The following is a 16,856-nucleotide window of genomic DNA, read 5'->3' on the forward strand; positions in this document are numbered from 1 at the left end:
TCTGGGTTTCATCAAGTGTGACTTTTGGGCCTCTAGTATCTGTATTCACTTTATGAAACCATCTAATAGATGCTGAGTGCTCAAAAAGCTAGAGATTGAAACCAAATTTTAGGGATATGTTGACTTTTTCAAATAACTTGATGATACACTAACTTGAACAACAGAAGAGGTTAGCATAATCCTAGTTAAAGTGTTTATTTTTTTGTTGAATTTTGGTAAGTTGCTGATAATGGTTTAGAGGCCCTGTCACCCATCAGTTGACTATCTGCTGTCTCAGACGTTTCTGTGTGATTTAAGAGATTATTTGTTGCATAAACATGGCACAAGGACTCTCAGCTCTCACCAGAACTTTTTATTTGTTTGTATTTTAATAAAACAAGATATAAGCAATTGGTTTTCGATTGCATCAGCAGTTGTCACAGCATTGCCGCTACAGCTACATATACAGTATTAACTTTGTACAGGCACATGTGCAACTTCAAATGTACAAACTGGTTCAATGGCATATTTATCAGCATATTTACAATGTTTGCAATCATTCGCCTATAAATCATCCATTCATACACAAAGCAAAGTTTTGGCACTCTTTATGGCAGTGGATTAAAACTTTTAAACTTCCTGAAAACATTCACCAGCTTTGCTTTTTTTTTTTTTGATGGAAAATAATAGAAACTCTCTCTCACACACACACACACACACACACATATATATGATAAAATCTTATTTTATGAGCCCTCAGGCCCCTTAAAGCCACAAGTGACATAGGAGACATAAGAGAGTGGCATTGTGTTTGATTGTTACCGATGTAACATTTACCACAAACAACATTCTGACAGAATGCATCATTAAGCTACATATATCATAAAAGCACCACACTCACCGCAAGAGGGTTTTAAATAACCCATTGTTTCTCAGCAGGTCTGATGGTGAGTGTACTGAGAACATCCCTTTTCCACCGAAACGTACCGTTGCTGGTCTCAATCTGGGCCCGTTACATAAAGACACTGTATCATTAATTATTTAACATTTTAAAACAAATACAGTCATTTGCGTCTTCATTCACACCTCAAGTGGTTCTGAGATCTGCAGATTTTCCAGCCAAGCACCACATCTGGGACCAGCACTGGCACCAGTGATAAAGTGATAACTGAGTATGGAGGAATTATCTATTGAGAAACTCAGTATTGAGATGGGTAAAACAGGAGTGAAGAATGAGGTATTAATACATCCCTGACCTCTAGAAGAGAGAGGATGAACTGATTGTTTCATTTGGAAAGGAGGTAAGGATGGGGATAGACAGATTACAGATAGAAAGGGAGTAAAATGGTCTTTTAAGTGCAAATGGTACCACAGTGTGACTGACACACGAAGCATGTGATGAACAGAAATGTGTGCAAACAGCATAGCTGAAATCAATTTTTCAACTCATGTGCCACAAAAGAAAATCTTTGGATCTTCTTCATGAAATCGTGCTCTCCCTAGTGCCCTAGCTTGTGAAACAGTCCGATTTTCCTTCTTGGGAAACCCATTTAAGGACAGTCAGCAGATAGACACAGACATAAGGGGTCCCGCCGTAATAGCAGAGAGTTCTGTTCTCATTTTTTGGGAGTGGGTCTCTCCTCATCATCTTTGCAGAAGATAGGAAGAACAGAGGCATGATGATGTGGAGGAGATGGAAGAAGCACTCGATGTTCCTGTGGTGAACACGTTTTAGTCCATTAAGTTGGGAGACTCAGGGATGGGTTCTGGAAAAATAATAGTACAATTATTAGCTTATAATGTTAAATAAGCCATAATTTAGTTTAGTTATTTTTTTCCCACTCTTTCTCTGATCTATATAATTAACATGTCTGTTTTTGCTACTGCACCTTTAAGACTTAGTGAATTAAATGCCTTCTGTTTTGATTGTGTAAACTCTTCACATATGAAATGTGTGCTGTTGCCAGTCTGTGTGGGCAGACCATATGGAAATGTGCCAAGTTTTTGCGTGTCAGTGAATGGTATGAATGGGATGGTGTGCGAGCTTTGCATTATGAATGGTAGTGTACTACTGTATGTATGTTTACATAGTAGTTTTAGATCATCCATAACTAATTTCCATTTATGCATGTGGTGATGCAACTTATAATGCATTCAAGGTCTACTAATTAAATCATACTATACTATATTAAATCAAGTTTTTTCATTCTTTAGGAACTGAATGCATGATTTCGACATTGCTAGTGTCATATTTTGCTGTTTGAGCTGCAGGAAAGTTGTTTATTATGCAATTTCTCTAAAAATAGCAAGGAAAACTATCTTTCCTATGATATTTTAAGGACTTTAAGTCATCATGAAATGTGAATTTACCCATTTACTCTCCTAATACATATTCCTGGGCTTATTAAAAACATTTTACACCAAATTCTCATTATCAAAATATTTCATGAAAAAATTATCTTTATCATAATCAACATTTATAACAAGGAAAATGGTTTAATAAATAAATAATCTTGGATGCATTTCGATGTACTTTATTATCATAATGTCGCAATTCAAAACAAATCTTTTCAAATTGTATCTTTTTTTTTTATTATGCAAACTTTACTTTTTATATATTATTCTAAAATGTGTGTGTTTTCGTAATCTATCTAAATACAATAACTTGGTTGGTTACAACTTTCCTTTTCAGCTGACTGCTCATTTTTTTATGATCCAATCAGTTGCTAAAGGTTAAGTCCCACCCTATATTTTATCAGTGATAATCTTGATTCGCTTCAGTATGTCACATTAAGTATGTAAAATGGCTTTCAAGCTTGTTTAACGTTGTCATTAACACATCTGTGTGGGAATACAGATCTGTCTGTGAATGTGCCAGTAGGTCATGTATAATGAAGAAACACATGAAAGTAGGCACGCATGCACACACAAGTTCTCGGTTTCTCAGAATCCAGCTTGCCGTCAGAGAAGCAGAAATGAGTGTTGTGAAATGGGAAATTGACATTCTGTAGATTCCGCTGAGTTAAAGGTTAAAGTAGAGGAGGCTTTTGTGTATGTGTGGAGACTGAGCTGGACCTCATACCGTTCGCCTACTCACAAGGTTTTGTTTGGTTGTGTGCAGATTTGCATGCGTGTGTTCTTTTTTTATTTGAAACTGTGGATACATCCTGCACCTACCATGAGGAAGAAAAAATCTGTCTGATGTATGCGCATTTGTTTAAAATTGTGTATGTACCAACATCGTATGTGTACAACTTCCCCAGATGTTTCTTGTCGCCTGCATAGCAGTGACAAGCTTTAGCAGTCGAGCTGGAGTTGGGTGTGTGTGTGTGTGTGTGTGTGTGTGAGTCATACCCTGTGCTGGGAAGAACAATTCTCCTTGTATGTTTGGAGAGAATGGAGTTCCGGGATCCGACAGGAGGTGGCGTCCTGTTTCAGAGGACTGCCTCATTATTTGGGATACAGTCCGGGGTTTAGGCTGTGGAGAATCCCCCAAAAACACTGGGTTCTCATGGCCCTGTGCTTCACTAGAGAGAAAGTGACATTATAATTGAATGAATATCATCAATATCAATATCATGCTAATAATAGATAATATTGTGCATAAAATAAAACATATATAAAATATTTATCTTAATTTTAGGAGTAATACTATTTTTGCATTGTGTAATTCAAGGACCTTAAGTACATTTTCCTCCAAAAAAAAAAAAGTTAATTTCTGTAAAACAAAATACAAAAAATCCTTATCGTATACAATAAAAAAGCATGACTTACAAATTAAATTATAAAAAAAGGAGTTTTTTACAAGTTTTTTTTTTACAGTAAATATTTACTTTATTCAAGAACAAAAATTGCATTACAGTCATGAGAATCAATATTTATAAAAAAAAATCTGGATGCATTTCAGTAATGGTAATTTAGAAGGAAGATATAGTTACTATCATAAAAATGATTTCGCAAAAAAAAAAAATTTTTTTTAAACATTAGCTTTGTTCTATACTTATTTATAGCCAAAATTCAATTTGTATGTTTTTGTGAGATTCAGCCAAATATCCCTTGTTTAGTCTAAGTATTTTGGTCACTGTGGAAACTCACCTGTCCATACGCACCAGCTCATGTCCACCTGATAAAAACAGAAACAGGAAATGGTTCATGGTGAGAAAGGAAATGCAGTCTCTTTGAAACAATTGGTGCAGCTACTGTACTCCCAGTCTCTGCAGTGCAGGATATGTGCAGCGCTCTTCTCACATATAGTACAATATAGGTCAGAGTAAGTGTGTGAGCAGTGCATGACTAAGTATACGTGTTGGGTGTGTGTGTACTCACGTCTGTGCCGCTCCACTGTTTGTCTCTGTCTGTAAACCAGCATCAGTATGAGTGGGAGGCACAGAATGAAAGCAACACAGGCTGTGATAGCCAGACCTTCAGCCACAGAGTCTGAAAAAGAAAATAAAAAACACGTTACTGGTGGAAAATAGAAATCCATAGAGAAGTCAAACTTAAGTAAAGCAACGCTTAAAAATGCTTGATTTGCTGTTGCATTAGAATAGATGCCAATTTCTATATATTATATAGACAACTAGCACAAGCACATCTTTTAACCAAAACATTTAATAAAATGTTGGCTTTTAAAGAAAGAAATAATAGATTTAAGGTCAAATTTACTAAACAGTCGTTCCATTTTGTGTGTCATGTTGAAGTGCGAAAACTTCACTAAAAACTCTTGAAAATGCATTTGGCAATGTAAATTAAAGGGATATTTCATCCAAAAATGAAAAATTTGTCAACATTACCTTCCTGCTTTTCTCCTGCTGAACACAAAAGATGATGTTTTGAAGAATGTGGGTAACCAAACACTTTCTGGTCCTCATTGACGTCCATAGTATTTCATAGTTTTTTTTTCTCCATACTATGGAAATCAATGGAGGCCAACAACTTTTTGGTTCCCACGTTCTTCAAAATCTCTTCTTTTCTGTTCAGCAGAAGAAAGACACTCTTAAAGGTTTGGGTGAGTAAATAATGACAGAATTTTTATTTTTGGGTGAACTATCCCTTTAAGTAATTTTTTTTATTTTTTTTTCTTCCATTGTCAAAGAGGCTCACTCTACTTGTCTTATTCCCAAAACTATATTTGTGAACTTGAAGGGAACTTTCATTGAACAAAAGTGGAAGCTAGTTCTCAGAAAAACTGTAGCGTCATTCAATTACAGATGCCAATTTGACAAACTTTCTAAAGTATGATTTACATGTTTTAATATTTCTTAGAGCCATTGCATTATGTGTGTGGTTTTGAACGTACCATCTGAAGGACTGTGAGACCACTCCGAACACTTCAAATTGCCATTGTCAGTTTGCCCCATCGCTGTGGAAATGGGACACGTTAAGATCACACAAGAACAGAGGGGATACATAAACGTCACACCTGACCTCTCTCCTCGCTCACTTACATGGCACCACATTCAGGTAGATGAATTCACGGGCACCCTGCTCCACCTTTTGCTTGTTAACTTCCAGAAGCAGACAGCAGTATTTGCCCTGGTCCCTGTGCTTGATGTTCTGCAAGAAGATGGAGAAAGATTCGTTGCCTGTGCCTTTGTATTCCACTCCCAGTGTGCGGTTGGAGTGACCGGACCCGCGAGGATGTGCGCCCTTGTGGCAGTGGTCCTGCGAGCGAGGTGTGAAGAGCCAGGTGTTCCACAACTTGTCCTCCGAATGAGCCTTGGCTCCAGCCCGAAGACACGTCATAGTGACATTGGCCCCTTCAGGACACTCGTAGACCCGATGGGGCACAGAGACACTGAAAGAATGACGCTCACCGCTCACTGGAGAGACAGAGAGAGAAAACAGTGATACTTTTAGATTAGATGTGTATGATGTTTTGGACCTTAAAAGTACTTTTTCATGCCCTGCTTAATTAGTACAGACAACTGTAAAGCTGTTGTAAGTTGATTTCCCAAAAAAATGGAAAACACATAGAAAATATTTAAATTTGAAATTGGATTCAATTTAAAGGCAACCTTTATTTTTTTATTTTTTTTTTCTTTAATGTCAGAACATGCAGAAACATACAGCAATATCTGTGGATTTCTTGAGCTTAACTGCTTAGTTCCTCATAGAAAGTGTGTATTTGGTCTATATATATATATATATATATATCTCAATTATTTTATTATTTATTTTAAATCAATAGAGGTCTTATGAAATGCTTGCTGGAAATCTGTGCTTTTTAACTCCATTCATATCAGTACCTAAGAGCTGCTTACGTTTATACTAAAATTGTATACTAAACTATTATAACCGTAATTAAAGAAATTTGAAAGCTTTGTGAAACCCGGATGTGTTTTGTGGAAGAAAAGCATTTCCACGTCATTATAGAACAAACAACAGCAGGTGTCAGACTTCAGTCCTCTGCTGTTATTCTTATTTTCATAAGTTTTATTGTGTGTGTGTAGAAGGGTGGCACACTGAGTGCATTGTTTTCTTATCCTGTAATAGACAAAACAGACCTACACCCTAATCACACATATAAACCCTATGAACCAGAGCTGAATGTTTATCAGCCAGAAAGATGAAATGGGAAAAACACAGATTTCTCATGAATGGATAAATATTTCCTATATTTCTGAATGACTGACCTAGATATTGACTGCTTGAATGCATGGCTGCCTGTCAGTCTGTGTCACCCTCTACCATCATTGACTTTAAAGAATCATGTGTAGTTGACCTTAATATGTATAAACAGTTCTTTATTTAAGATGCCCAGAGTGGCTTAAAACTATGGACATGCATGTGTGTCAGGAAGAGCAATAGGAAACGGCATCTTTGTGATAAAGTGCACTCAGGGCGGTGTGTCCGTTCCTGTCTCTCACAGACACAATACAGCTCAAACTCCTCCTGCCCTATTATTCCCTATAAACCTCATACGCTCTCATATTCCCAATCAGCGTTTGTAATTATCTGGTCCAGGGCTCCAATTTCCACCCCGTGAGATCTTGTGCTGGGAATCTGCTCTGGCAGCTGCCAAGGGTCTTTGTTGTAACCGGATGAAATACTACCCTACACTCTGGACATAAATGTGCTGCCGCTGAGTACTGTGTTGGGATTGGATCAAAGGCATGTTAGAAAGTGTTTTGGAGGCAGAGCCAATCCAAACTGTTACTTTAAAAGCATAAAAGCCACTGATCCGTTCAAGAAAGGTACAAAACAACATAAGCACGATTCAGATTTAATGTTGACTGATAACATAACTTGAATTGAGCCCAGAACATTCTCAGACTCATCTGACAGAGAGAATAATAATGAAACGTTCCCTGCTTGAGGGCATCTGTCTGCAAATGTGTGTATCTGTGACGTCAACACAAAAGCATCTGTGTCACAGAATTTACATGGACATCAGAATCCACCCTGCACTTTGTTATTGATATTTGAAGAATAGATGCATATTACTGATATTAGAATAATCACATTTACATGCCACTGTGTTCAGAACGTGCTTCATCTTAGAGAAAGAATGTCTATGAAGCATTGCACAACCACTGAAACCCCTTTAAAGATATTTTGCCACATTACAAAGAATATTAATGGTGATTTATGCTGCCAAGATCCAAAAGGACACCAAAAATGAAAACACTGATAAAATATAGTCTTCATGTTTTGCAATAGTTTTAAGTTGATCTGACTTCTCTGATCATAACTTCTCTAAAATCGTTCACCTGATAAATGCCAAACCTGCTGTGATGCAACTAAAGACACTCGTTTGAAAATGAACTTAAATGACATTTGAGAGTTTTTTTTTTTTGAGGGGAGATTATCAGTAAATTTCAAACTGTTCCTCACACTGTTAAGCTTCAAGAAGCAAACCTAAAGTATCATAAAAGAAGTTCAGGTTCTCTGAAGCCATATGATATGTTGTGAATTACTTTTAGGATATGTTTTGCTGCTTTTTGTCTTTTTTGAAGCTTGACTGTATATGACAAAAGCAATTCGGACATTGAGCTTCATGGAAGACAATAATACAGGGGGTCACGAAAAGTGCATTTTTCTATTTGTGTCAACTGTAATTTAAAGGAAGAACCCCCTTCACAGCCCCCTCCTACATGTTATTCTTATTTCTCACTATCGCTGTTTGTGTAAGAGCCTCATTAAAAGGTGTTAATGAAAGCCGTAGGGGTCTAAGAACCTCCCTCCTATCAGCAGACAAATCTGAGGGACCGTCCCGTTTCAACTGAACCTCCTTCAGATCAGTATCTGCCCTCCCTCAACTTCATGTATTGTTCCCAGAAGCCAAATCATTTATGTCTTTGTGGATTTTCTGTGCTGATTTGTATTTGAAATGATGAGCATTTTTAAAATGCTCTGCAGTCTACCAAGCGTTAAAAACAGTAAGCAATAGTAATGTTTTCTTTAGCAAGCAACACTAATGCTCATTGTTGCATCATCCTTCCTCCCTTACGTTATTTGTTCTTAGTTCTCAATTAATTGTTTTCTCCTCTTCATATTTTTGGACTGTGGATGTAGCCTCTCATGGGGAATTACAAACCCCGGGGGTCAGGAATGTAATCCTGGTGCAATATCCATGGTATCATTCCATCTGGGATCATTTCTGTCCATCTCCCTGTCTCTCTCCAATAAATATATGATCTGTATCTCTGTTTCAAACACATTGTCTTCTGAGACCTGGTTAGGATGAAACCACCAGGCTTTTTGAGAAAGATCACATGTCCTCACTCATGGAATCGATACCCCTGGTTTGGAGAACTGACCTGATTACTATTCTCCGCTTTAACAGCTTGTCTTTTGAAACAAGCCTGGCACATCCTGCCACTTCCTGAAGATCCACATCTCACTTTAGACCAACCACATTAAAATGGGCAAAAATCAACTGGCCTATTAGCTAAATGATGAACCAGCCATAGTCTATGGATTAATGGCTTCATCTGCAATCTGATGCTGGGTAAAATCAGCTGAAACATGGAATATATTTTATATTATATTATACATATTTTTTTGTCTAGGCTTCTCTGATTGGCTGAGAAAAGAATCCAATTAAAGCTGATGTGTAAACAAGATAGAAATGCTGCATTAATAACAGACTGTGATTAAAGAACCTGACACAAAATGTGCATTCTTTTCATCAACACTGACTATTTTTGTAAAAAAAAAAAAAAAAAGTCACTATTTTTGACGGAACCACGTCACACATTGTTTAAATGTATGATTTGGAGTCTGTCTTTTTCTTTTCAACTGATTTTAATTGTTTTTAACATCTGTTAAATTCGGGACAACACGACACATCGTGATTATAGAGTTTAATAATGGTAAAAAAAACGTTAAAAACACTGGTTTTGCGTAATTAAATTAAGAATAGGCCTACTGCTGTTGACCGAACTTAGCTAATGAATATTAATTAGGCAGGCAAGTCTTCAACATCGTAGGATTCGCTAGCTGTCTAATGCCCACTAACGTTTAAGCCAATCAGCTAGGCTTATTAGATATGAATTAATATTCATGAATCAAGCCATCATCAACAGTATTAGCTGCATGCACGGGAAAAGCGTAAACTGCACCTAGTCTGTATGATTTCTCCAAATATGTACGCAATTGACCAAAATTACACGGCTTTATACAACAGTAGAAAGTTAAAAGGAGCAGCTTAACTAAATTTAATGAAAGCAGCGTGTCGCCGAATAGTGAGCAGTAATATTACATACAATCGATCACAAACAATGACACATGAAGGTCTTTTTGTATAGTTGAGTGTTGATTTCAGGCCAAAACTTTGAGAGGACAAAATCAGGGTCAACGCAGAACGCGCTCGGAAGGGGTTTTGAGACGCGACGTGAACCACGATATTAAAAAAAGGTGCAAAACGCGACTGACAGCCAAACATGTCAGTATGACGTGTACACAGACTAGTTATTAATATGCACGAGCGCGTTCTGCATGACCGGTCCAGAAATAAAGTCCAGAGTAGATTTACCTTGAACCGCAGTTAAGAGGTGAAAGCAGAGCAACAGAGCGCAAAATACATCCATCAGTCCTGATCTCCTGTTGAAATATCTTCAGTTTATGTCTAAAGTCCTCTACAGTTTCTCCTGCTGTGGTGACAGAACTCTTATTCCCGTGTATTGTGAACTGCTCTTAGAGTAAGTTACTTCTCAGAATGATCAGAAGTAAAGCAGAGAAACACTGCCCTCCTCCAAAGCTCTCACTCCTCCCACTACACTACAACTTCAGCTTGCTTTTTCCTTTAATAATAGGTCATCTACTTATATAATGACATATGTAAAAGAATTTAGTGATTTTGGCTTTGAAGTGTATTTTTTAAATAATGGTGTCTATTTAAATGGATTGAATTATAATTATTTTAAAACATAATTTTATTATTATTATTATTAATTGTATTTATTTTTATTCATTTATTTGTAACATTAATATAATTAAAGAAAAAAGTTGTTTTGTCTGTAATAGTATCTGTAATAATATGTCCATCCACTTATATAGTGACATAAAAAAGAAATATAACTGGTGTTTTTTAATATTATTAATGTTTTATTATCTAAATTAATTATCTATTTAAATGGAATTATAATAATTATTTTAAAACATAATTGAAATGTATTTTTTTTTTGTAATATGTAGTTAATTATGTAATATAATTGTTGTATAAATTGTAGTACAATTTATTTATTCCACATTTATTTATTTTTTTTACATTTCTGGACACATATTTTTCTGCAGTAAAAATTTGTATATATTTCTGAGTATGAATGTATATTACAACATAAATTATTTTAATGCTAGTAATGCTAATACATCAGTTTTTCCTCTATTTTGTAGATAAAGGTTTAATTATTTAATTTGACTTTAGTGCAGATATTAATTCATATTTGAAACGTTGTGTTTTTAATATCACACATCAATTTTTTCTGACAATATAAATTAAAACATAAAACTGCCTTTATATTTTAGGATGGCTGTTCCCCTCAGGGGTTTTTTATCAGCAGACAAAGATCAGTTTTATTCAGACTTTGGGTGACTCTTGAGTTTTATAAGATGTTCCTCTTGAGACCATATTTAGAATTTTTGTCATAGTTGGCCAAATTTTGGTTTCAGCAGTTATGAGATCTGATACCTGTCGATAGCATCAGACACCAGAGAAAATTCACACATCAGTAAACTCCTGCCATCACACACAGGTGATGCAAATAACATTCAAACTTGCTACACTAGTTCACCATGATACCACGAGATAAAGGTTACTCCACATGTATAGTCTGTTCAGAAGAAAACATGCAAATACTCATCCAAAGGCCATTGCCCTACTAACTAGACATGCAGCATGTTCACAGATCATTTACAGATTCTGTAACATATGATTGATCGATCGATTTAAATGCAATAGTATGTTTAAAGTTGTAGTTTTTTTTCAATGCATTGACACTCTTCCCACATTTTTAAGGGGCATGTTTTTATTAGTTTATACTTATATCTGTCCTGTTGGATTTCCCTAGTTATTACTGTAAAATATGACAAGTATTTCACCTTTTATTGTTTCTCATCCATTTCCACAGACGTCCACCACCGTTTGGGTCCGTATAATTGATGAAAACGACAATGCGCCTGAGTTTCCGGAGGAAGAGTATGTGACGGAGCTCAGAGAGGGGCCAAACACAGTAGGAGCCATTATCGCAACGGTTACTGCCATCGACCCTGATGAAGAACTCAACGGAACCATCCGTTATGCCATCTCCAAGGGCAACCTGGCCCAGACGTTCCAGATCAATAGCATAACGGTGAGGGGGTCCGAGAGTGACAGACAGGAAACCAAGATTGGTTTAGAGACACTGAAGTGTTTATTGTCATTATATAGACATGTTTGGTAGATGTTTTATTTTTTGTACATGTAACCTTTTAACTTTTATTTGAATACTCCCCTAATATTCAGATTAGTAGTCAGTGAGTATTTATCGACTGCTCTGAAACAGTTTCCCCAAATCCTAAATATGGTGTTATAACCTTGATGCATATATCAGTAGTTAATTATTTATTATTCCTAACCATTATGTGTAGTTTTAACGAACTGCATTATTATTTTAACCCAACCAGTAATTTTGAAATTTAAATAGAGTTTGCATAGATTACATTGATAACCATTTTGCATAATGACCTGAGTAAAGACATTTGATTATATATAGTTTTCCTATAAATGAGCCTGAAAAGGCCAATATAAGTGTAAACAATGAAATAGTGACAAATATTGAATTTGAAACTTTTGTGATCAAAAATAGTTAGTAGTAATAGTTAATAGTAGAGTCAGTAAGATTTTTTTTACATTTTTCTAAAAGACGTCTCTTATGCTTACCAATGCTGCATTAATTAGATCAAACATACATTAAAAACAGTAATATTATGAAACATTATTGCAATTTCAAATAACACTTTCCTATTTGAATATATGTAAACTGTAATTTTTGCAATGTTGAATTTTCGGCATCAGTCTTCAGTGTTACGTGATCCTTCAGAAATCATTCTAATATGGCAATTTGCATTTCTTAGTATTATCAATGTTGAAAACTTCTTAATATATAAATATATATATTTTTTTGTTGTTGTTGTGGAAACTGGGATATAAGATCCATTGATGAAAAGAAAGGTTAAATGAACAGAATTTATTTGAAATAGAAATCTTTTGTAACATTATAAATGTCTGTCCTGTCTCTTTTGATTAATTTAATGCATCCTTGCCGAATAAAAGTATATTTAAAAAATCTTTCAAAAGAGACGTGATAGTTCACAAAAGACTTCCTGAGAATGATTCACATACTCCACTGCTGTGCGTGTTCAAATTGTGTTTGTGTGTGTTCACAGGGTCAGATTGTGGTCATTAAGGAGCTGGATTATGAGATCAGTAATGGTCATTATGTGCTGACGGTCACAGCCACAGATCAGTGTCCTATACCTCAGTTCAGACTGACCTCCAGCACCACAGTGAGTTCATATCTGCTACACACACGTATGCAGTCCTCGTGATTCCTTTATATCACACTCACACACTGTCCTATACCGCAGGTCCTTGTGAATGTGGTAGATGTGAACGATAACGCACCCATCTTCCCGAGACCATTCGAGGGCCCATTTGAAATCACAGAGGGTCAGCCGGGCCCACGTGTGTGGACCGTTAAAGCCACGGATGCTGACTCAGGATCCAATGGAAAAGTGGAATACAGCATCACCGCAGGAGACCTGAAAAGTGTGTGTGTGTGTGTGTATGATAGACAGCTGATACAGATTCAATCAGAAAATGGATTAGTGTGTTTTTTGTCTGCCTTTAAAAATGTGTTGTTCCTTTATATCTACCTCTGTTTGTTTCTGTCTCTCTCTTTCCCAGATGAGATGGTAATTTCATCTGTTGAGGGAGAGCTAAGAGTGAGGAGAGATGTAGAGCTGGACAGAGAAACTATCGCCTATTACAACATCACCATTACTGCCAAAGATCTGGGAACGCCAGCGCTCAGCGCTACGGTAAACCCTCCCACACACATTCAGTTCTTATTCTTATACTATGCACAAAATTATAAAACGATGGGAAAGTACATGCTTTTGAGTATGTGGAAAGGAAATGTGCCGTTATTAGGACATGCAAAATTGCACTGTGACACCACAAAACCTCTTTGTTGTGAACAGTTTGCATTTGCAGTGAAGCATCAAGCCAAATTAATTACATTGTATGTGTTATTTCGAAAAATCATTATTATTATTTTAGTTTGATGTTCATACATTTAAAAACAGCATATTTTGTCATTAGAGCTGCTCAATTGATCTAAATTGAACTGAAAATTGAAACTGAAAAGTCTGAAATTTATTTAGATATATGAGCTGTGTGTTTCAAAATGGGGTGGCATTGGGTTCTTTTGCACAATAGCTACTTTTGCAAAATAATTTGTTCTCAGAGAAGCTTGGTTCACAGTAAAATGCTTTCCACAGACTCATTTCTGCATCTGCTCTGAGTTTGGATCACTTAAAACATGCATTTGGGAATGCAACATATGCCAACCATCTTCCTTGTAATCTTACTTGAAATGAGAAGATCTTATAATCCATCTGTTGTGCCTTAACATTTGTGTTTAACATTTCTGTTGTGTTTAACATTTGAAAATTAAGAAATTAAAAGTCATAAATATTAGTGTTGTAAAATAAAGTTATTATGATGTTATTTTTCCTAAATGCTCAATCTGTTATTTTACAGTGCAATAGCAATATGTCTTTTCTCTTTTTAATACAAATGAACACAGCAAACATGGAGCTTAAAAAATAAAAATAATCAATAAAAAAATATTTTTATTTTTATTTTTTTATCAGAAAGATTACAGTTAGATTTTCCCCCAAAATCTTTTTGGCCTCTTTTTGTCAAATTTTTTTTTTGCCTCAATCAAACATGTTTTAAGAAAATTATTCAAATCTATAAAGCATGTATGGCTTACAGTTGTAAAATAAAAATATTGTTATATTATTTATATATTATCCTCAAATTGTATTTTACAGTAAAATATTACCATAGCAATATTTATTTTTTCATATTTTAGAATAATAATAATTATTATTAATTAAATACATAATAATTATTTTTTAATTATATTTATTATATTATATTTTCTACTCATACTGATATATAATCACAAAATCTTTTGGCCAAATTGTGAAACCCTACAAATAAACACAGCAAACCTGGAACTTTAATACAAAGAATAAGTGCAATTTAAATGTGTATCCGAAAGAACTCAAGTACATTTGTGACCCTGGAGCACAAAACCAGTCTTAAGTCGCTGGGGTATATTTGTAGCAATAACCAAAAATACATTGTATGGGTCAAAATTATTGAATTTTCTTTTATGCCAAAAATCATTAGGATATTAAGTAAAAATCATGTTCCATGAAGATATTTTGTAAATTCCCTACTGTAAATATATCAAAACTTAATTTTTGATTAGTAATATGCATTGCTAAGAACTTGATTTGGACAACTTTAAAAGCCATTTTCTCAGTATTTTGATGTTTTTGCACCCTCAGATTCCCGATTTTCTAATAGTTTTATCTCGGCCAAATATTGTCTTATCCTAACAAACCATACATCAATGGAAAGCTTATTTATTCAGCATTCAGATAATGTATAAATCTCAATTTCTCAATATGACTGGTTTTGTGGTCCAGGCCCTTAAATCCCCTTTTTCCATTCCTTTTCCATTCTTCACCACAGTAGAAAACATTGAAAGAAAATGCTTAAAATCTATAAATCATGCATGAATACACACTTTAAAAAAGGAAATGGACTGTTTCAAGCTACATTAATTATTTTATTTGGTACTATTTTTAGTATGCACTGAATCACTTAAATATTTCCCATAACTAATTTGGTGGTTTTGTTTTTCTCTGTCAGGTGGTAGTGGGCATTCAGGTGTTGGACATTAATGATAATGACCCCATCCTGCTCAACTTACCCTATAACACCAGCGTGAGTGAGGGAGCACCTGTTCACACCTCCATCACTCAAGTGCGGGCACAAGACTCGGACAGCGGCCACAACGCTCTTCTCACATACAGCATCACTGCCGGCAACAGTGATGGATCATTCTACATTAATGAGACCGTAAGAGACAGAGGGATATAGGGAAGAAAAGAATAAGAGTTTTTTGCCCTTTTTAATAAGAGACGTAAATAACAATGTACGAGTGAACAGACCAATGTTCTCTTCCCTCCAGTCAGGTGTGGTTCAGGTGAACAGGCCGCTGGACAGAGAGAGAGTGGCTGAATACAGCCTCACCATCACCGTCAAAGACAACCCAGACAACCCTCGCATCGCACGCAGGGTAAATAACACAGCATTTCCAGGTTTCACAGCACCATCAGGTGAACACTCTCACGAGACTCCTTTCTCTCTGCTCAGGACTCAGATTTGTTGGTGGTGACGGTGCTGGATGTGAATGACAACAGGCCCATCTTCACTCAATCCAGCTACAGGGGCGAGATCAGTGAAAACTCACCCACAGGTTCTTGTTAACCACTTCCTGATTCTCAGAAATGAAGATTGTGTAGATGTCCTCTCTTCAAAGAAAGGGCAGAGAAGAAAAGCTTTTTACCTTTTTTAGAAGGTTGTCAGATTTAAAAGAAGGCTGCATTGATTGCCTTCGTCATGACAAATCTTTTCAAACACAAGTTTGTTGCACTATTAAAACGCTGTGTAACTTTCAGAACAAAAATACCATTTATTAAACAAATTTGAAAAAGTTGCTTCTTCTAAAATCTTCATGTTTCTGAATTTGATGTTAACACTTGATCATCGTTTTTATAGCACTTTATACAGTACAAATTGTCATTATTCAATTTAATGTTGGTTCAATTCAGTTCAGTAACAGCTGCAAAGTGCATCAATTATAAAACAAATTCAATTCAGCAATAAGCAGGTCTACAGAAGACAATGATTATTCAGTTCAGTGTTGATTCATTTCAGTAAAATAATAACATAGTATTATTCATGTTTTGTTCTCATCTGAGTGCAGTCAAATCAGTAACATTTTCTTAATATTAGTTGTCTTTTAAACCCCAACTGAGCAAGATAAAGGCAACAGTATCAAGGCTTAAATGGCTCCTCTGGCTTAAATGGTGGTAAACGGTGTGATTTGGGATTTCAGGTGGCATCACAAGTCTGACATTATTCAATAATCATGAAAGTAAGCATGAAAAACTAGATTATGACTCTCTTGGGCAGCCGAAATTGACTAATATAACATATTCTGAGGGTAAATAAATACGGGATGAACAGTGATGGTTATGGCTCATTTAACATGAGATCAAAGCTGAACCTCTGAAGCCAAATTTCT

At 35.6% G+C, this 16,856-nt stretch overlaps 2 protein-coding genes across 2 annotated transcripts in view; one reads left to right on the forward strand and one right to left on the reverse strand.

The window, feature by feature from the left end:
• The window catches only part of LOC306882661 (cadherin-23-like), a 258,486-nt gene that overhangs the window by 224,730 nt on the left and 16,900 nt on the right, over positions 1-16,856 (forward strand). Inside the window, exons 36-42 of the mRNA XM_079437468.1 lie at positions 11,553-11,774; positions 12,850-12,969; positions 13,051-13,231; positions 13,370-13,503; positions 15,416-15,625; positions 15,738-15,845; positions 15,923-16,025. Coding sequence (XP_079293594.1) covers positions 11,553-11,774; positions 12,850-12,969; positions 13,051-13,231; positions 13,370-13,503; positions 15,416-15,625; positions 15,738-15,845; positions 15,923-16,025 — 1,078 coding nt within the window. The remainder of the gene's footprint in view (positions 1-11,552; positions 11,775-12,849; positions 12,970-13,050; positions 13,232-13,369; positions 13,504-15,415; positions 15,626-15,737; positions 15,846-15,922; positions 16,026-16,856) is intronic.
• LOC306882665 (V-type immunoglobulin domain-containing suppressor of T-cell activation-like) lies at positions 338-10,202 on the reverse strand. The gene is made up of 7 exons (XM_079437473.1): positions 9,959-10,202; positions 5,427-5,801; positions 5,279-5,341; positions 4,306-4,416; positions 4,075-4,102; positions 3,334-3,506; positions 338-1,745 (listed from the first exon to the last, which is right to left on the reverse strand). The coding sequence occupies exons 1-7, from the start codon at positions 10,011-10,013 to the stop codon at positions 1,711-1,713; spliced, it is 840 nt and encodes a 279-aa protein (XP_079293599.1). The 5' UTR covers positions 10,014-10,202; the 3' UTR covers positions 338-1,710.

This window comes from Barbus barbus, assembly GCF_936440315.1.
Source record: "Barbus barbus genome assembly, chromosome: 16".
Lineage (NCBI taxonomy): Eukaryota > Metazoa > Chordata > Actinopteri > Cypriniformes > Cyprinidae > Barbus > Barbus barbus.